The 20,812-nt window shown below is 45.8% G+C and overlaps 1 protein-coding gene across 1 annotated transcript in view; it reads left to right on the top strand.

Moving 5' to 3' along the window:
- Positions 1–317: 317 nt before the first annotated feature.
- INPP5B (inositol polyphosphate-5-phosphatase B) overlaps positions 318–20,812 on the top strand; it is a 47,887-nt gene continuing 27,392 nt past the window's right edge. The window contains 9 exon segments of the mRNA XM_081144898.1: positions 318–379; positions 1,061–1,143; positions 1,510–1,604; positions 2,460–2,557; positions 2,700–2,729; positions 3,933–4,043; positions 7,520–7,800; positions 7,803–7,848; positions 7,851–7,895. Coding sequence (XP_081001024.1) covers positions 1,087–1,143; positions 1,510–1,604; positions 2,460–2,557; positions 2,700–2,729; positions 3,933–4,043; positions 7,520–7,800; positions 7,803–7,848; positions 7,851–7,895 — 763 coding nt within the window. The 5' untranslated portion in view covers positions 318–379; positions 1,061–1,086.

The following is a 20,812-nucleotide window of genomic DNA, read 5'->3' as shown; positions in this document are numbered from 1 at the left end:
TAGAAGGCAGAGTTGGCCCGCCTGGATGAGAGGAATTGAGAACGGAATTGAGGAGAAAATAAAAATGCATTGGTTTTTCACTTCAAATGTGACCATCTTCCTTCCGGGCCCGGGGGGTGGGGAATCAGGCCCCAAGGCTTAGAAGGTCGGGGGGGTGGAGGTTACCGCGTTTATCAGGAAAACCTTTCCGGGACGGGGAGCCCAGGGCACCCCAGCGCCTAAGGAGTTAATGGGGGTGGGGAGACCCTCAGGGTTGACACGGGCATGCTGGGACTTGCAGGCTGGTGCCCGTCGAGTGCGCTAGGGCTGCTGGGAAATGTAGTCACTGGTGGGCCCGGGGCCACGGAGTCCCGCACAGTCAGCGGTGACAGCTCAGGAGGTAGGCGGCGATGACAGCGGGCTGGGAGCAGGGAACCCAGGGCAGAGCTGGGCAGGAGTCTGTGGGCAAGCTGAGGGCTGGCACCCCTGTCCTGCGCTGCCAGAACTGGACACTCCCCTGGCCTGCGGCTGATGCAATGGGGCCCACGGGGCCGGGGTGAGGGCCAAGGAGCAGTGGGATGCTTTTCCTGCCTCCAAGGAAAGAGGATCAGGACGGAGGTCCTTGTCTAGGATGAGACCCTCCCTTCCGGAGAGTAACAGGATGCTTCCCCCAACCCCAAGCAGACACACCACTGACACCTCTCAGAGGAGCCAGCAGGACTAATACTGCTCCCCCAAAGGGAGGCAGAGCCCCATCCCAGGAGCAATGGGACCGTGTCCCCTCCCTATTAATGAAACCAGGCACCCCACTTCCTACAAGTAGACTGGACCCCTCTCAGGAACAACTAGACACCCTCCCAGACAAAGGGCAGTACAACACATTGTACATCCCACCAGGGGCAAAGAGATAACCCCTCTCCTTAGAAGCTTTACAAGGCCCATCCTAGGGAGGACAGTCAGGCCTCCTCTGCCTTCTCACTGCACAAGAGCCTCTTCTTCCTGCCCCTCAGCCTTCTGAGGCAGCTCCATCACCTCCTGGCTAACTTGTTGACTAAAGGGGGCTCCCATCTACACCCTCCAGGGTGTGTCTGCTCAGCAGGGGCCAGCATGGATCAGTCTGTGGCCATCCAGGAGACCTTGGCTGAGGGGGAATATTGCACCATCATATCCTTCCCAGCGCTGAGTTCCCAGCTCCAGGGCCTGCCTGGCCTTGGGAAGTGAATGGAAAGTGTCTATGTATCTATCTGCTCTCCTCCCTCTCTCTGAGCCAACAGGGGAGAAGGGAAACAGTATTTACTAAGTATTTACTCAGTACTGGACTCTTCTCCCAACCCAATCCCCTGTGAAATTGGGGTTTATTATCTCCATTTCAAAGATGGGGATGGCTCAGAGAGGTGAAGCAACTTGCCTAAGGTCACACAGTAAATCTGTGTGGACAAGGGAAAAGCAGGAAAGGTGGGGTGGGCTGGGTTGGGAGAGCCCTGGCCTCCTGTTTCGTTTGGTTCGGTTTCCCTTGACCCTGAGCAGCAGGCGGTGCAAGGTGTGCTGTGTGAGGGAGACAGCAGGCAGAGCCGCCTCCTGGGGCTCGTGCGCTACCGGCTGGAACACGGAGGCCAAGAACACGCGTAAGTGAGAGGTCCGGTCCTTGCCTGTCTGGGCCATGGGGTTATTCTTCACAGTACTCTCTAGTTGGACTTCAACCATCCCTCTGGGGCAGAGTCTGAACAATTATAATGATAGTTAATAATTATATTGATAGAACAATTATAATGATAGTTAATAATTTTGGAATACTGTATTCTAAGCCCTTCATATGTATTAGCTCAGAGAATCCTCAGCATTTGATGAGGAAGCTTCTGGAGAAGTGGCAGTTTAACATACTGGCCCAGATATTGAGTCTCATGGCCTGACTGCCTGGGTTCAAATCCAGGCTTTGTTACTTCCAAGCCACACAACCTTGAGCAAGATGTTTTACTCCCCCATACCTGTTTGTCCAGATTAAAGTGAGTTATTACATGTAAAGTGTCTAAAACACTCTGAAGCACATAGAAAGTGCTCAGTAACTCCCACACGTTAGAGAGAGACTACTAATACATGTCAAAGGTCTCATCATCAGCAAGTGAACCTCAGGGTCTCAGAGCTGGGAGGAAGGGGACTGAGACATTTTCTAATCCACCACCCTCACTTTACAGATAGAGAAACTGAGGTTCAGGGAAGGAAAGGGGTGGCTGAGGTCGTACTGTTTCTGTCACAGGCAGTGTTAGAATGTGCAATGGATAGATCAAGCACAAGTTTGTTGAACGAAGCAGGGGCTCCCCAAAATGAGACAATTTCAGCTTTGAGGACCTATCCATGTTGCAGTCTCTAATAGGCACCGCGGTCAGAGAGGGCATGGGGACTGTGCATAGCTGGGCAACCAGCACAGCCACTGGGCCTGAGGCATCGGGGGCACTGTCCTCACCTCTGCTTCCTGCCCTTAGTCTCTTCCTGTTTACACACCGGAGGATGGCCATTACCGGGGACGATGTCTCTTTGGACCAGATAGTGCCGGTCTCTCGGGATTTTACACTGGAAGAAGGTGCCACAGTGGGCTGGGCGGTATGAATCCCTCTCTTCTGGGCTCCCAGGTCATTTCTGCCCTTGTTGGGGGTGGGGCACCAGGAGGGGGCTGGGGCTGGGGTGCTCAATTGCTAAGGACCTTTTTGTTTCCCTCCCCACAGTGTCCCCAGATGGTGATCTCTACATTCTTGGTGAGTGGTGCTTTCGGTCTGGGTCCCAGTTGGGGCTGAGGGTTCAGGGTCTGGGTGTGAAGTAAGAGCACCCTCTGATAGCCTTACGGTAGCAAGTGAGACCCTGCGGATTGGCCAAGCCCACCTCTGGGCCTCAGTTCCTGTCACTTTCTTCCTTGCTTGCTGGCCTTGGAATCCTCTGGATTGCTTCCACCTCTTCAAACAAGCCAAGTTCCCAGCATGGAGCCCCTGCACATGCTGGTCCCCCTTCCTGAAAGCCCTCACACCTCTTTTCACTTAGCCACTCTTTCTTCAGGGCTTCAGTTCACACTTTACTTTTCCTAAGAAGCCTTTGTTGAATTCCTGAAATTGTATCTCACTGATACACATTCCTTTTTCTCCTCCTTGCCAGCTCTCTGTCACTCACAGTGATTTAATTATTTGTAATGACTTATTTAATGTCTATCTTCTTTTCCAGACAATAGTCGTAGTAGTAATAACAATAGAAATAATATTGAATCAATGGTTACCTTGTGTCAGGCACTATGCTAAGAGCTGTACATACATACAACTCTATGAGGTTATCACTGTTTTCATCTCCATTTTATGGATCAGGTAACTGAGGCCCAGAGAAATTAACTAATTTAGTAAGTGGTGGAACCAAGATTCAAACTCAGAACCCAGACTCTAGAGCCCACACTCTGGATCACTCTGCTTGAATGCTCCTATTTCCTCATTAGTTTAGCACATTTTGGGGTGCTCCCCATGTGGCTGCCAGAGGCTGGGGTCGCTATGAACAAGACACCATCCACCGTTTAACTCCCTGACCATAGGCCACGACTGTTCTCTTCACCATGGAATTCCCAGTGCCTCGCACGTGCCTGGCACAGTTGGATAGACTGGCTGATAGACAGCCCCTCTTGTCTGCCCCTATGTGCTTCTCATTCCACTTGCCGGGGGGATAGATGTGTCTCTTCCAGTTGGTGGAGTACTGCTGTGGCAAGGCTCAATGACTTTTAAGAGTCTTGGCCCCATGCCCTCTGTTAATTTGGAGCTGAGGGTATGGAGGGTTCCCTTACTGTTCCAGCAGCAGCCTTTCATGAATTACTTAGGACTGAAGGGACTTTGGGAGCTGGGGCTGCTGATTCTCCATTCTGGGGACCATAGCCTTAAGACGCATAGCTCCTGAAGGTGAAGGGCTCATTTCTGGCCTCCTCTGTGCAGGCTCAGATGTGACCGTCCAGCTGGACACAGAGGAGCTCAGCCTCACATTCCAGCTACCCTTTGGTTCACACACCAGGATGTTCCTGCAGGAAGTTGCCAGTGCCTGTCCAGGTAGGTAAGACCCCAGGCTCCCTTGGGGGATTGGCTGGTTACTAATCTACCCACTACCAGTTGGCTTTCTACTTTCCACACTCTGGACTCTCAAAGCTGCTATCATGTGGCAACAGTGCTTCAGGACCACCAGCCAACCATGGTGTTTGCTTTTTAAATTTCCTGTTTATGGACTTGAGTTTTAATTCCAGCAGGGCCCCTTTGCCCCCCTGGCTTCTGGGCAGGGCTGCACAGGGTGGGTTGTGATTCTGATGCAGAATCCTTTACAAACTGGCAGGGTCAAAGCTTCTAGAGGCCCATCTTCCCTCTTTCTGCCAGCCATAGCCAGAACAAAGGGAAGTCTGACATATGGACCCTCCTGTCCTTGAACCCTCCTCTGTTCCCCACTACAGCTGAGAAAATGGCTTAGCTTTGGCATAGCAGTGAGAGGTTAGTGACCTTCAGGGCAGAATTTGTTTAGACCAGGAAATCAGCCAGGCAGATTTGTAAAAGAGACTTTGTATAGGGCAGAGGCTCAGCCACAGAACATGCAAATTTGAGCTACCAGGTGCTGGGGCTTAGGTGTTCACACAACACTATTATTTGTTTCCTTTCAGGCTAACATCTTATCTCTGCAGGAATGGGGGGAGGGTTTCCCTTTTATCATGGTCTTACCATGGAGCATGAACATCTTGGAGGCGTACCAGGAAAGGGACTGGCTTTGGGTGCAAACTGGGTTGTGGAGGGAAGAGAGACACAATTATAGAGCCCTGAATGCATGGCTAAGGGGTTTAAAGTTTATTCTATAAGCAGGGAAAAATTTATCTCCAAAACTTCAACTAGTAAGGATAATTTATTTTATAATTATTATTAGTATTTGGAGGAGGAGTAATAATAGTAATAACAGTAAAGAACATGGACTTTGAAGCTACACAGTCCCTTGCATTTGAAACCTATCTTTGCTGGTCCCTAGCTGTGTGACTTTGGGTAAACCACCTTACCTCTCTGAACCTCAGTTTTGTAGACTTCTATATGTAATGAATATTTTCCTCGTGGAGCTGTGAGAATTAATGAGATAGCACATGTGAAAATGCTCAGCACATAGTAGGGGCTCAGAAACGTTTCCTCCTTCTGTACAGGAGGGCTCATGACTTCATTGTTGACTTGTGTGTTAGACACTATTCTAAGAACTTTTCACCCGTATTTCATTTTCTTTACTACAACCTTACAAGGTATTATCAATGCCTCTATTTTATGAATGAAGAAACAGAGAGGGTAAGTGCCTTGGCTAAGTATGTAGCTGGTAAAACTACAGAGCCAGGATTAGACAGAATTAGTCTCCTCTAGAATCTGAGCTCTTGAGTTTTGCTCTAATGTTTCCTAAGCTCATGACACTCTACCATATAAACGACTTAGAGAAGGCTTCATGTAGGAGGTCGTGTTTAAGCTGAAACTTGAAGGACGAATGAGTGTTTTTTTTCCAGGCAGGCAACAAGGAAAGCAGTTGGAGAGAAGAACAGATCGTTTGGTGGAAGGAGAGTATGGAAAGAGCGAGTCAGGAGAAAACAGTAGAGGCAGCTCATGAAGGATCTTAAATAACCAGCAAAGAGCTTGCACTTTGCCCTCTAGCTTGTGGGAGCGGTAGGAGTTTTAATACTAGGTATAAATAGGCAGATTTTGCATGTTAGACAAGTTCCTCTGGCAGCTGGCGTGGAAGGGGAGAGCCTGAACCAAGGAGATCAATAGGAATTGTTGCAACACTCAGGCATTAAAAATATGAGGCTTGGGCCAGGGCCTGGTAATGGTAATGGGGAAGAGAGATCAAACAGATGGGAATGAAAGCACTGTAGAGTAATGAGTTTGGGTGTTCACAACTCTAGCCCCAGTGCTTAAAACAGTGCCTGGCATGTGGTAGGCACTTAATAAATGCATTGAATAATGAACAGAGCTTGGTACCGGGCTGTGAGAATTAAAGAGAGGAGTCAAGTATGACTTCCCTCTTTTAAGCTTAGGTATTGGTCTGTCAATCCCTCTACCTCCTTTCCCTTCTGGGGGCCACACCTAGGGTAATCATCAGGGAAACTGTACTAACTCAATTTCATTGAGCAGTTTTCAGGGAGACCTGAGAGAGAGGGGACTCAGAGCTGACAGGCTCTTGGATATCTACCAGCCCAACTCTTGCATTTTACAGATAAAGGGACTAAAATCCAGAATGAGGTTACAGGTGAAAGTGACTAGGCCTTTTCTACTCCGTCCTTGGTGGATAATGTGTAGCACAGAAAGCCAGGGAGTGGAAGTGCCTTGGTCACTAGACCACAATTAGAGAAAAGAATTAGCTAACATTAATTGAGCATCTACTATGTGCCAGATATTTTTCTAGACATCTAGACAACACATAACAACCATGTTCTCCTGTTCAGTCTTTGAGCAATACTAAAGAGTAGAGCTATTCTGTTACATAGATGAGTTAACTAACATAGAGAAGGTAAAAAACTTACCTACGGTCATTCATCAATTGAAGTAATAGGACTTGGAACCACAGTTTCTAACTCCAAAGTCCATGGAGTCCAGAGATTTCAGTTCAGATACCAGCTCTGCTACTTCCTAGTTGTGAATGTAAATAATATATTTTATTTCTTCAGGGCTTGGCTTTATTATTTCTACCATGGAAACATGAACTTGCCTTATCTACTACTCCAAGAGTTTTATGAGAATCAGATGAGGCCTGATATAGGTTAATAGCATGTAAATGCTGAAAATAATTTAAAAGTTGTGCCTGGCAGTCCCATCATCAGGAATGGAACCCAAATCTCCTCATGCACGATGCCCTTGCAAATCCATTTCAGTTTGGTCAGGTTCATGCAGTTCTACGAGGGAAGCGGGCAGGATAGCATAAGAAGTAACGGCAAGTGTTTGGAAGCCAGAGAGACTTGGGTTTGAGTGAGAGGCAGAGGAGTCTCAAGAATTTCTAGGAAGGAGGAATAGCAATCTAAGAGGGAACCAGAGGATTTGTCTTGAAGGAGTATTTCATGGCAAGCACACTGCTTTTAGAGTGTCTGTTTATTTGGAGTGGCTTGTGAGTTGCTGATGATGGGTAGTTAAAGTATCCTATCCACTCCCTAGCACTGACATGTATTTGAGTCCCCCCTCTGCCTCTCGCTCTGTGACCTTAGATTTCACTACTCTGAGCTCAGGGAATAATAGTTCCCCACCTGCTAGTTTGTTGTGAGGATTAAGGATACCGAAGCACAGACCTTGGCACACAGTTACCACGAAGTTGGAGGCATGGCACGGGTCTACCTTGGAAGGACACTTTTGGTTACACACTGATTACCGCATTTGAATTGTGGACCCACTCTGTGCGTGAGGGAAACAGGGAAACAGGCTTGGAGACTACTGAGAGCCTGAGCGATTGGCTCACGGTCCTACAGCCAAGCAGTGGTGAAGCCGGGCCCTCAGGCCCGCGGCTCAGTGTTTCCTCCTTGATCCTGTCCCAGGCCTGGACCCTGCGACCCCGGATCCTGAGTTCCAGTGGCTGTCCCGATACAGGTGCTCGGAGCTGGAATCCTCGCCGCGCAGTTGGAAATCGGCCCTAGGCACCGGGCCCGGGTGCGCCAGAATTGGCGGAGGCAGGTATCCATTTCGGAAGGGGCGATGGGGATTGGAGGAGGCCCGGCTGCAAGGGCGGGCCCTATTATGTTTAGAAGGCGTGGTTATGGAGCTGGCCGGCCTCCTATTGGCCGAGGTGGCGTGCGGGGGCGGGCCCCTCTGGGTTCGGCGCGGGCTGGGCGGTACGGGCTGCGGGATGAAGAACTTGAGGAAGCCGCGGGGAGATGTCCGCCGCCGCAGGTTCTCGGGACCGGGACTCTGCAGGTTCGGCGGGCGGTGGGAAGCCGGCTGGGGCTCGGGGCCGGGCGCGGCGGCGGGCCCGGCCCTCAGGTGGGCAGGGCCTGCGGTTTGGCGGGTGGAGGCACGTCGCGGAGACCGAGGTGCCGGCCCCGCGGGGCGGGGATGTTAGTTATTCTTAGCCGGGCGGGACGGGCACAGGCGGGTGGCTACGGGATGTTCTGGAATCCCGAGGCTGTGACCGTATAGTAAAACTCTGTTTCTGACTCGCTGTGTGACCTGGGGCCAGTCGCTACCCCTCTGTGAGCCCCACTTTCTCACACCCTAACCCTCAGCCAGTTTCTTCAGCCCTGACTCTTCGGAGCTTGGCTTGTGCGGCGGTGTAGGCGCCCCGGCGGCACCTTCCTTTGGGTGAGGGATGGCGTGCGAATTGGGGCTGTCGGGCTCCCCGGTCAGTCCCCAGCCCTGGTTATGGATTGGGCTGGGCGCAGACCCGGAGTCCAGGAAAGCGCCGTCCGCCTTGGGAATGGAGACCAAGATGAGGTTACAGGAGAAAGGGACCAGGTTTTTTTCCACCCAACACTTGGTGGATAATGTTGTGCAGCACAAAAGGCCAATTGTTGAGCGGGAGGTTGTCTTTTGGAGAGCGAGAGGCCCAGGGCCAAAATTTGGGTCAGTCTGGTGCTTTGGGAGGACCTGCAGACCTGTACTTTCTGTCCAGCTCCTGGGCTTTCTGCAAGGACACCCTGGTGTTTTTTTCTCCTGGGCGTGCTCCTGTGGCTCCAGTTACGTGGGAGCTTTGTTTGGCATAACCACTAGTACCCACTCATCCCCCTTTTCTCAGCCTTTTGCTAGAGATAAAGAGTCTCTAGTAGCTGTGTCAAGTGTGAGCTAGCACTTCACTGCCTCTTACAAGGCTGGAAACTGTGAGGGGTGGGAGAATAGCACTTTGCTTAAGTTTGTAAAATGAGAGGAAACGAGGCGAGCAAAGGACTTCCTCAGTGCTTATGCTTTTTTTTCCCTTCATTGCAGCCACCACAAGACGTGGTCAAAGTACCTGATGGTGCTGATTGTTTGCATCTTTCGTAGGTTTATCTCAGATCACTTGAAGTGCTGATCTTGAGACAACTATTGCTTCAGTTTCCATAACATTCTGGGCTAGGGTTTTGGGACCACTTAAGATTAAGAACATATCCTCCTCTTGCTCCTCATAAGAGGCTGCCAGAATCCAGGCAGTCCTGGCAACAGGAAGAGGTGGGTTCTGTCTTCTTGGCCAGCACACCAGAACCAGGCTATAGGAATGTTTCATTCCCTACGTTGAGAGAGGCCTGTGAGAAGTCAGCACAGCTCTGAAGCCAGTTATCTGCGCTGGGTGATAAATGATGCAGGAATCTCAGTATCTTTCATTTCTTTTCCAAAAAACAGAAACTAGCTACACGCTGGTGAGGAATTTTTGTCAAGTTTTGGTTTTGCTTTTGGCTTGAAATGGTTAGTCCCCATCATAATACGTACAGCAAGGGGGATTGTCTTATTAATTGCTAAGTTGCTCATGTTAAAATTGGGAAGGAATAGCACCAAACTCCCAGTTCTGTTTGGGTCAGCTGTGTTTCCAGATTTGCTCTGGCCTCAGAGGAGAGTGACATGTTCAAAAACAGGTGGCAGAAACCCTTTGGGCCTCCTCTGGATGGCCCCAAGGGAAATGGATAGTGGATTTGGTTCTTCCTATATGCATATGGTCAAAATACCTACTTCCCGATAGCCTAAGGAAGCAACTTAAGGCTGCTTAATAATGCTATTTGTCCTGAACATCAGGAAAATGGGGCTACCCCAAAGAGATGACAGGCTGACGGCGATACAACAGTCCATAAACAGAAGGAAGGAAGTGGTCTTTGTAGGGCGAGCCAAGAGTAAGAGCACCCTAAAGGACTATATTTTGGGGCGTAAGGTGAATCTGGTCTTTACTCCTCACCTTTGCCTTGGTAGAAAAAGGAAAGATCTCACTTTGATGCTTCTCTCCAAAATGTCTATTCCTTTCTCTGATTGGTCTCTGCTGAATACAGGATGTCAGGGCAAGCTTGGTAGGGATTGTTGTAGAAAAATGAAATGCAGCTACTTTTAGATTGAAGTCCACGCCTTCAAATTCAGACCAGTGTCTCTGAGCTAAGTGGTGAGGTTGAAGTGAGATGTCATGCTTCCGGTTGAGTGGCAGTCAGTTCATCTGATTCTCTTGGCCTCTTCAGATGCTAAGACCTTGCACTGACCTCAGACAAGCAGCTGTTGGGGGGCAGGGGGGCTTCTGCTTCTTTGCTTATTTAACTGCTCTTTTTTGCATAGCTTTTTCTTTCCTTAAAAAATCTATCAGATGAAATGCCTCCTTATTTCTCTCTAGCAACTAAAGGTGCTCTTACCCAGAAAATCCCTTGGGAGATCCTGCATATGGCTTAGTACATCCATGTCATTTTGTAAAATATTCACCTGCATTTCACCCCTGGCACATACAAAGACCTGGAGCTGTGTTCTGGAGAATTCTGAGCTATGCACTGGAAAGGAAACAGCTACTCAGAAGTCCCGCTGGGGCAATTCTGGACCAATTTACTAAAGTGGTTATAACAAATTTTGGCCTTTTGAAGTGGTTTTCTTATTCCACTGTTGAGTCAAAGCGAGGCAGCTTTGTAGTAACTCACATTAGAATGAGATGTGCTGTGAGTATTTTTTCCCCTGGACCCAGGAAACAAAGCTTTAAGTTTGCCTGGCCTGAGAAAGGAAATGGATGCTATTTATATCTCAGGGTTGCATAAAGAGTAACCTAGATTATCACGATAGAAGCCAGAGAGAATGTTGGAAAATAGCTCCTGGGTGTGTCTTTCTGTCCATCTGTCTCTCAATAAGTAAAGTCTTTGTGGCCAACATCCTTTTAATATGGAGAAAATGAATTTTCCTACATGTTTATCCCACAGGGTGATATACCACCCATCATCTCCACCTTTGTGGCAAGCTCTGCAGGCTGCTAAGCAAATTAATTTTGAATCACTTTGTTTCTTTAAACAAAAAAGAACAGGTGTTCACTTTTCTTCCTCCTTTCGTTGTTCCCTTCCCCATTTTCTCTCTTTGTCCCACTTAACCTTGTTTGTTTTTACAACTGGAGAAACCCCTGAAGACTTCCATCAGAAAACTGTTTGTTTTGGAATTCTACAGTAGGAGCCTAGGGCAAATGAGGTGACCCACAAACATTCATTTAGAAGTGGAACTTTGCACAGGGATGAAGGTTCAGGAAGAGAGGGGCATCAGTATTCACTAGAGGAAAGGCAGTGTTAGAACATAGAGGCTAGCTGATTTGCATGCTTTCTTTGCTGCTTGAAATATACTGTAACAAATTTGTAGGCTTTTCCAGTGATGCGGATGTGAACTGAAGCTAGCAAGTATGAATGATGAGGATTTGAAAGTGTATGTCTAAGGGGCCTGGATATTTTTATTTTTATTTCTTTTATTGCACCTTGGTACAACAACATTAGTCATGTCTCTTTACTCTCTTTGTCTGTAAAATGGGAGTGAATGTTTTTGTCTTCTAAAAGGTCACACATGACTTAAGGAATGCTGAATTATTTAGGGGTGCTATATTTGGGAAACCCATTTAGGAATTGCATATTCTCACCTCCAAGAGCTTAGAAACTGGCTGTCCTCTTCAGGGCCTATCCTAGGCTGTTTTCTTCCAAATAACGACACTCATTTTCTTCTATACTCCTTCCTTCCCTCTAGTTTCTTTTCTGTTAATGCAGTCACTAAAAACCTTGGTCATCCTTGACTCTTCCCTCCCCTCTTATATCTGTCTAATAACCAAATTCTGTTCATTTTTTTCTGCAATTTTAATATCTTTTAAAAATTCAAAAAAATTAATCCCCGTAGTTCATGTTGGTATCCTCTTACCGGAACTAGTACAGTGATGTCTTCCTACCTTAAGTCTCTTTCTCCCTTAGCGAGCTCTTTAGAACATAACTTTTATCATGCCTTACTGTTGTGTGTGTGAACTTGAATGTTGTGTCATTTCCTGTTGTATACAGAATAAAGTTCAGGTTCTTCAGCCTGGAGTTCAAGTCCTGCACAGTCTGGCTTAGCGCCCCCAGTCTTATCTGCCCCAACTCACCTTCATTTCCTCTGACTTCACACTTGACTGCTCATTATTTCTGGATAAACCCTGTGCTTTTTCATCTCTTTGCTGACTGCTCATTTGGCTAAATTTTACAAGCGTGAACTTGTTGCCCTTAGCGTTTTGCATCCTCTCTCCTCCCCACATGCCAACTTAAGGCTTTGTACATCAGCAGGTGCTCAAAAAACGTCTACTTTCTTTGTTCGAACCTTAGAAACCTTTACAGTTCAGAGCTTGAAGTGCTTTCCGCCTACATAGCTCCTGCCTCCTTCCTCTTCGAGCATGCTCTGCACTTCTCTCCCCTCTTCCTAGTTTGCCCCTCGCCACTTCTCTTTCAGCTTTATCACCAGACCACAGGCAGTTCACAGAAAGCCCAGTGAAGGGAGAGTGTGAAGGAAAAAGTCAAGTCATCTCTCCAGTAGCCTATCACTACTACAGCTTATTGTCATTAAGTAATTGCACTGGCTTCCTCCTTGAAAACTAAACTGGTCATAGTCCTTGCTAACATACATTGGATTTGCACAGGGTGCACATTGGAATTTGAGTCTGGGGTTCAAAGGTTTGCAGGGCACAGGGTGTGCTTTTAGAAATGTCTCTGCTCATTTTAAATGCCAGAATCTGTGGTATTTTCTTTTTAAGTGATAAGAGAATGGGAAATGTTAAAAAGACTGAAAAGAAAGAAAAATACGTAAAAGCATGGTTATTTGACTTTGTTTTTCTTAAATATATCTTTATTGATTTCAGAGAGAGGAAAGGAGAGGGAGAGAGAGAGAGAGACATCAGTGATGAGAGAGTCATTGATCAGCTGCTTTCTGCACACCCCTGACTGTGGATCGAGCCCGCAACCCGGGCATGTGCCCTGACCGGGAATCGAACCCCGATCGCCCGGATTCTAGGTCGACGCTCAACTGCTGAGCCACATCTGGCTGGGCGTAATTTGACTTTTAAGAAAGTAACAAAACTATTTGGGATGGTAACCAGGCTGAAATAGGAATAATTGATGCTTTTCATTATTATTATTTTTTTAATTACTATTTTTTTAATCCTCACTGGAGGGTATTTTTCCCATTAATCTTTAGAGAGAGTGGAAGGGAGGGAGGAGGGCAAGGAGAGAGAGGAACATCGATGTGAGAGAGACACATCGACTGGTTGCTTCCTGCACACACCCCCACAGGGACCGGGAGCAAACCAGCAACTAAGGTATGTGCCCTTGACTGGGAATCAAAGCTGAGACCCTTTGGTCCTCGGGCCAACGCTCTAGCCACTGAGCCAAACCTTCCAGGGCTTTTTTCATTCTTTTTAATTCTGGGTGCCTTGCGTATGGGCTTCTCTCAAGAGTTCCTTGCCTTATGTACTATATTCTATGTACTTAGCTCCCCTTTGCCAAAAGAATAAAATCCAAACTCTACATGGCATTCAAAGTCTTTCAGTTTGGCCCTAATGTAAAGAATAAAAATTTATTACTAATAAATAAAACAATTATTAAAAAAATTAGTTATTGTTATGACTATTATTATTAACAGCTACCATTTATTAAGCACTCACTGTGGGTGTGTGCCTCACACTGTGCCACAAAAGTTCTGTAAAAGCATGTCCATGTTTCAGATGGAGAGATTGAGGCTCAGAGAGGGTAGGTAACATGCCTATGACCACTCACTGGTCAGTGAAAGGGTTGAGAACAGAATTCAGGTCATCTGTTTGAACCTAATGCTTGAGCCCTAACTCCTACAGTCTTCTTTTGTATCCCCAGATGCTTCTCAAACAAGACTTTTCTACTTATTTGTATTACCTGTTATTACTTATTTCTGAGTGTACCATAATGCCATGTCTTTGTACTGAAACCATTTCCTCTGCCAGAACTGCTTTTTGAACTCCATGCTTTTCTGATAGTTAATCTAGTTTATTGGTTAAGAGCTTAGAACTCTTGACCCAGATTCCTTGCGTTTGAACCTTGGCATTGTCATCTATTAGCTATGTTTTCTTGGCAAGTTACTTAACCTCTCTGTGTTTATCTCTTGGTCTCTAAAGTGCAGATAATAGTAGCATCTACCTTATGGAGTGGTCAGGAAGATTAAATATACGTAAAGTGATTAAAGCCATGCATGCCATGTAGTGAGCCTCAGTATTTGCTATTAATATTATTCATGATGATATTACTATCACTGTCAAAATGAATTCAGCCTGACTTGGGTTCTGGGTAGCTGAATCTGGATCTGTTTATCTCCCTGTGAACTGAACATGCGTGTTTCTTGCTGGTAGATGTTGCTCTGTCTTAAACTGAGTGAGCCCATGGAACCACTCCCTGGTGGTGTGTACACAGCATGTGTCAATGATGAGCATCAAACCAACCCACTTACTCCTGTCTGTGTGAACTGTCAGGTATTTTGCTCACAGGTATTTTGCAGGTTCTTCTAGTGTGCTGGAAATGGAATGCAAAGGCCAGTGACTGAGAAGATAGGAGGGGACACCTCCTCCTAGACCTGTCTAGTAGCAGCTCAGGAAGGGTAAGATGAGATCTCCACCCAGTAATGAGAGCGGCACCCACACATCCTTCAGAGACCATGGTGGTACTTCTACTTTGTTATCTAAACAGACTCAACCCTTCTATTCACAGTACTTACTCCCAAGAGTTTATAGTTTCAATGAAAACGTGCTTATGTTTGTAAAAGGGGATGCTGTGGAGTCAAGCAGATCTGAGTTTTTAATGTCAGTTATGCCATTTACTGGTTTGACTCTGTGTCCTTGGGCATGTCTGCTATCTACTCTGGGCCTCAGTGACCTCATTTGTAAAAATGAGGCCAACTGCCGTGGCCGTTGTGGCTCAATGGTTAGAGCGTCCCACTTTGCCCAGAAACGTGAGGGGTTCGATTCCCAGTCAAGGGCAAGTACCTGGGTTGTGGGTTCGTTCCCTGCCCCTGGTTGGGGCGTGTTAGGGAGGCAACCAATCCATGTGTCTCTCTCACATCGATGTTTCTCTTTCACTCCCTCCCTCCCTCCCTTCCACTTTCTGAAAAGCATTGGAAAAATATCCTTGGTTGAAGATTAACAAAAATTTAAAAATAAAAAATAAAAACAAATGAGGCCAACAGTCAGAAATAAAACATGGAACACTTAGCACAATAGCTAGGTATTAGAAGGTACTCAATAAGTGGTTGTCATTATTATCAAAGGAGTGGGGGATTCGAGGGGTAAAGCAGAGGAGAAGGAACAAACGGTTCCTGAATATCTGCTGTGTACCAGGTATTGTGCTAGGTAGGCTCTTGACTCATTTAAATTTTATTTGTTTATTCCTTTGGCCTCTCTGTAAGTTGAGTGGAGTTATCCTCATTTTACAAACGAGAAAACAAATTCAGTAATTTGCTTGAGGTTTCATATGAGGTAGTGGATGGAGCGAATGGCAGGATTGCAAACCTGGCTGACAGGGAGAATGATGGTGATAGCAACGGAAGGGAGAGCTCAGAGAGAGGGCCCCGAAGTCAAAGCACAGTTTTACCTGGGACCCGCCCGTGCATAGAACATCTTGCAGAAACGCCCAGTTGACAGTGGAGGGTCTGAGCTCAGGTAGAGCTGGACAGCTTTGTTTAGAATTGACTGTGATGGCTGATGATCCTTGTAGAAGATAAAGAACAAGATCTGGATGGGTATTGATCAGTATGGTAGCCACTAGCCACACGTGGCTATTTAAATTTAATTTAGGTAAATAAATTCAGTTTCTCATTCTCTGTAGCCACATTTTTTAAGTGTTCAAGTGTGGCTAGTGGCTACTGTTTTGGGCAGTGTAGTTATAGAACAATTTCATCACAGAAAATTCTACTGAGAAGCACTGGTCTAGAGTAAGGAGCAATTAAATTAAGAAATAACGTTAGTGTTTTTCTGACAGTTGTCAAAAGAAATGGGGTATTTGGCCCTGGCCAGCATGGCTCACTTGGTTGAGCATCGACCAATGCACTGAGAGGTCACCGGTTTGATTCCCTGTCCGGGCACATGCCCAGAGTTGTGGGCTCAGTCCTCAGTAGGGGGTGTGCAGGAGGAGGCAGCCGATCGGGGTTTCTCTCTCACACTGATGTTTCTCTCTCTTTCTAAAATCAATGAAAACATTTTAAAAAAAAGAAAAAAGAAATGGTGTATTTGGATTTTGGTTTGAATTTACTTTTTTCCCTTATGTGATGTTATGTTTTAGTAAAAGCCTAGACCCCAAGTCAGTGGTAGGCCTGGCCACATGGCATTCAAATTGAGGCCTCCCCTCTTCTCTTTGTTTTGTAGATATGGGCCTTTAACCGGTCTGGTTTGACCATGCAGTTTGGGATAGCCTTGAGTTAACCATAGGAAAGTAAGACAGGAACCATATGAGGCAGATAGCTGTTATCTTTGTTCAGTTGAGGAAGCAGAAGCTTAGAGAAGTTAGAGAACTTGCTCAGAGTAATACAGGTGGTAAGTGGCAGGGCCAGAAATGGAACCTACACCTGACTCCAAAGCCCATTTATATGTATATGTACACACATATATATATAACTGAACATAGAAAATAGTGCTGGATATATAGTTCTTATTTTAGCTAACTTAGAAAGTACCTATCAGCAAAAGAAAAAGAAATCTATCGCTGCGAAGTGACTATTGACATTTAATACATACTTTTCCAGACTTTCCCGTGTGTATATATGTCTATGTCTATATATAAAAAATATATATGTATGTATGTGTATATATCTATATATAGCTATTTGTAAACGTAGTATATATGTGCATAGACATAGTCCAGTCATTTCTGGTGCATATAGATATGTCAGACCCTGCTCTTCACTGGCATCCTCAGTCCTTTATCAGCAGTTCTGAAGACTGGAAAAAATTTTTTTGTAGTCTTGGCCCAAGCTCAGTTTGGCAGTAGGACTCACTTGACTGACATGAGACTATTTATAGGCTATATTTATCCCACTAAGTGTTACTACTCATAAATCACACTGTGGAAATATTAAAGTTTTGATTACTGGGTATTGGCTCAGACTCTGCTGGGAGTGTTGTATAATATATGGTGTAGATAATGTGTTATCTTTCTAAAATCCCCCAGTTCTGAATTCCAACATACTCTTGGCCCCAAGGATTTCAGAGAAGGGGTAGATCTGTATCATGCTATCTAGCTGCTTAGGCTCAAAAAGGAGCCCAAGGGTCATAATGTTTAGTGAGGAATGTGAGAAGGGCTTTGGTCCTATAAGATGTGCAGTGCAATGCTCAGAAATTGCAAGAAAAAATGGAACACTTCTGTACTTTTCTATTTCCGGATTGAGCTGCAGTTGTTACTGCCGTTGACCTAGTAGGTAGGCTCTTACTGGTTTCATTTGTATGTGTGAAAAGTGGTCATCAAGAAAGCACCCAAAAATGGCATTTGAGCTTCTGCCCTATGGCTGTTTGTTCTATATGTGTTTAGTGACTACTTGGTTTGTGCCATATATTGCAACAAGTGGGGGCCACAAGAAAAAACATCAGCCCTTGGTTAGCGAAAGAGGTAAGACAAATAAAAAGAGTTAAACACAGTTACAATTTCACTGTGATAAATGTCTTGATAGAGGGAAGCACTGGGTATGTGAGAATCTAAGGAGAGGGCCAGAGAAAGCTTTTTGAAGGACATGATTCCTGAACTGAATCTTAAATTATGAGTTTGCAGTTCACCACATGTAGATAGGATTGAGAGGTGGTTAGGATACACCCAGGGTCAGGGATGGGGTGAGAAGGCAACATCTGGAAAGGTGAATCATTTTGGGGTGACTGAATTGGGGATATGTGTGAGGGGAGGTAGGAGTCGGTGGTGGGAGGTGGGGCTAGACAGGTAGTCTGGGGCTAATTACAAGGGTCCCTGTGTTACAGAACAGAAAGAGTTCATCCACTCACACTCGACGCTAACAGAGCCAAACACTTAACACTGAGAATTGCAGTGGAGAAATATTGGCTATTTTATTATGAATGGTGCCACCCCAGAGAGCTGGAGAACGGGAAGCTAATGCTCAAAACTCAAACTCCCTGATGATATGTGGGTTGCAGATTATATAGGACAAAAATCACAAGACACCGTACATTAGGAGTTCAGAGTGGTGCTGGGAGCTGATCAGTTGGAGGCGAAGTAAGGGTAATGAATCATTTCTTCAGGTCTTGAGGACAGCTCTGGCATCCCTCTGTCTGGTTTCATGAAAAAGTAGCCAGGGGGGTTATTCCACCTTAGGGCTCAGGAACTGAAACATAACTTAGGTCAAGATGTTATCTTTAGCCTGCCTGAGGTCCCCATTGTATGACGGTAGGTCCAGGCTGCTGTCCTCTGCCGCCTCTGGGGGTTGCTGATTATCTGGGGTTTGAAAAGTTAGAGCTCTGAGGGATAGAGAGAGAAAGAGATGATTTCTAGAACTAGAATTTAAAACTAGATTTAATCAAAATCATAAGGACCCTCGATTTTACTTGTATGTAGTATACTCTGAGGTTTGGGTTTTAGTCCAAAGATGATAGAAGTTATTGAGGGCTTTTATGTACGGAATGGCTAGCTCAGACTCATTTTTTTCTAGGTGTTGGCATAATGGATTGGAGGGGGTGAGAATGGGCAGGGAAATCACTGAGTGTGCTTTCCAGAAATATTCAGGGCCTAACCTAAGGCATGGCAGTAGGGGGTAGGGGAGAGGATCGATCAGGTGTAAAAATATTTAGGAGCGAGGATTTATAGGACTTGATGACTGAACATAGGAAGAAGGGAGATATCACCTCTTAGACTGAGGGACGAAGGATTGGAGGTCTGAGGTTGGGAAAGGGCAGGGCGGGAGTGGGGAAGCAGGAGGGGAAGAAGGGCAGGAAGCTGTGGCCAGAGAGGGGCTTTGTGATGGCAAATTTGGTGAAGAGCTGCTGACAGCCAGCTTCCGTGCCAGATTCAGGAGAGAAAAGATTCCGAGAAGACTGCCTGTGGCTGGAAATCCCCAAATCATGCCTTAAAGTTTCCATACACAGAGTGAGGAATGAAGATGTTCCACTCCTTGCTGGACTGAGTCCTGAGACAGACGCAGTGTGAGACCACAGACCACACGCAGGTCTGCAAGGTGACTTTCCAGTCAGTACACTGCCCCCTTATGGACCTAACTAAGGGGACCACTTGTCCTTTCAGTCTGGCTATTAGTAGGAACTAAAAAATAAAAATAAAAAAATCCTGAGTCCATGGAAAACACCAACATATAGAAACAGAGCTCTTATACCTTGGTTTGCCTTTGCATATTATAAAGGCCCATGATATATTTATATTAAAGTCACTACTTTATAGATGAAGAAACTAAGACCCAAAGAGAGGAAGTAACTTGTCACACAAGAAAGTAATGGTAGAGCCAGACTTCAACTTAAGTTTCTTGGTACTTTCATGCATTTAACACCTTGAGTACCTACTATGGACCAGATGCTGTTCCAGGTCCCTGGGAAATAGCATAAAGAAAACAAAGTCCCTGCCTCAGAGAGCTTACATTTTAGTGGAAATAGCATCCAATAAAGCAGTGAATATATATACAATATAACATCAAATGGTATTAGTGCCAGGAGGAAAAATGTCAATAGCAGGTTCCCAAACTGTTTCCCTACGTACCCTGGGGCTCAGCAGTGAACTCTCAGGGACACTGTGGGACATTTAAAATTTTGAAGGTAACCACAGATATGTGAAGTTTTTCGGAACGGCACATTTAGCTCTTAGTTTCAACTTAGATGTTGCTGCATTCCTTTTGATAATATCATATCTTTTTTTGTTGTTAATCCCCACCCGAGGATATTTTTTCCATTGATTTTTAGAGAGAGTGGAAGGAAGGGAGAGGGGAGAGAGAGAGAAAGACATCGATGTGAGAGAGACACATCGATTAGTTGCCTCCTGCACGCGCCCTGACCAGGGCCAGGGATCAAACCCACAACCCAGGTATGTGTCCTCGATTGGGAATCGAACCCCCTACCCTTTGGTGCGTGGGCTGACACTCTAACCACTGAGCCATGCCGGCCAGGGTGATAACATAATATTTTTTGAAGCTGGGCTTTTGGTGGCTGCTATGGTAAAAAATAAGTACTATGCAAAACAATGTGGAATGTTGTGTGTCGTGTTCAGTCTGATTCCAAGGTTTGAGAAGTTGTGCAGAATCCAACAGGCACACACATTTCATTTCTAAGTAATTATGGTCATTTAAAATGAAATACAAATATTATTCTTTCTAATTGTGTGTATTATTTTCTCAAAGTGCTCCTAAGTTATTAGGGCTTAAATACTTAGTAATTTATTTGGCCGTTACTATTTAAACAGAACTGTTAGGTATTTCTTTTGGCTGGGAGGCACTTTGAAAAAAATTATTGAGACAGTAAGTGTACTGTGAACCGGGAAAGTTCAGGAACCTCTGGAGTACTTAAGGGGCTAGAGTGATGTGGGGTGGTGGGTGTCAGAGAACTTCTGACGTTTGAGCAGGGGCCTGAATGAAATAGCGTGAGCAACATGGGGATGTGGAGGAAAAGCCTTCCAGTAGAGGAGCTAGTAAGAGCAAAGTCCCTGAGTTGAGAATGTTGACATGTTCCAGGAATTACAAAAAACGAAGTATGGCAAAATCAGACTGACATTAGAGCACAGTAGGTGACACCAGAGAGGCGTGGAGGCCAGGTTAGGTAGGGCCCTGTCAACTCTCAGATTCCGAGCACCAGGAAAGCTATTCGAAAGTTTTAAGCAGGGAACTAACTTCATCTGATATAGTGATATACTTTCTTTTTTTCCAAGTTCACTCTGGATGGTATCTGGAAAACTAACAATAGGAGTGTAAGT

The sequence above is a fragment of the Miniopterus schreibersii genome (assembly GCF_964146895.1).
Source record: "Miniopterus schreibersii genome assembly, chromosome: 8".
Classification (NCBI taxonomy): Eukaryota; Metazoa; Chordata; class Mammalia; order Chiroptera; family Miniopteridae; genus Miniopterus; species Miniopterus schreibersii.
The sequence above is the reverse complement of the archived record's forward strand: the minus strand, read 5'-3'. Positions and strand labels throughout refer to the sequence as shown.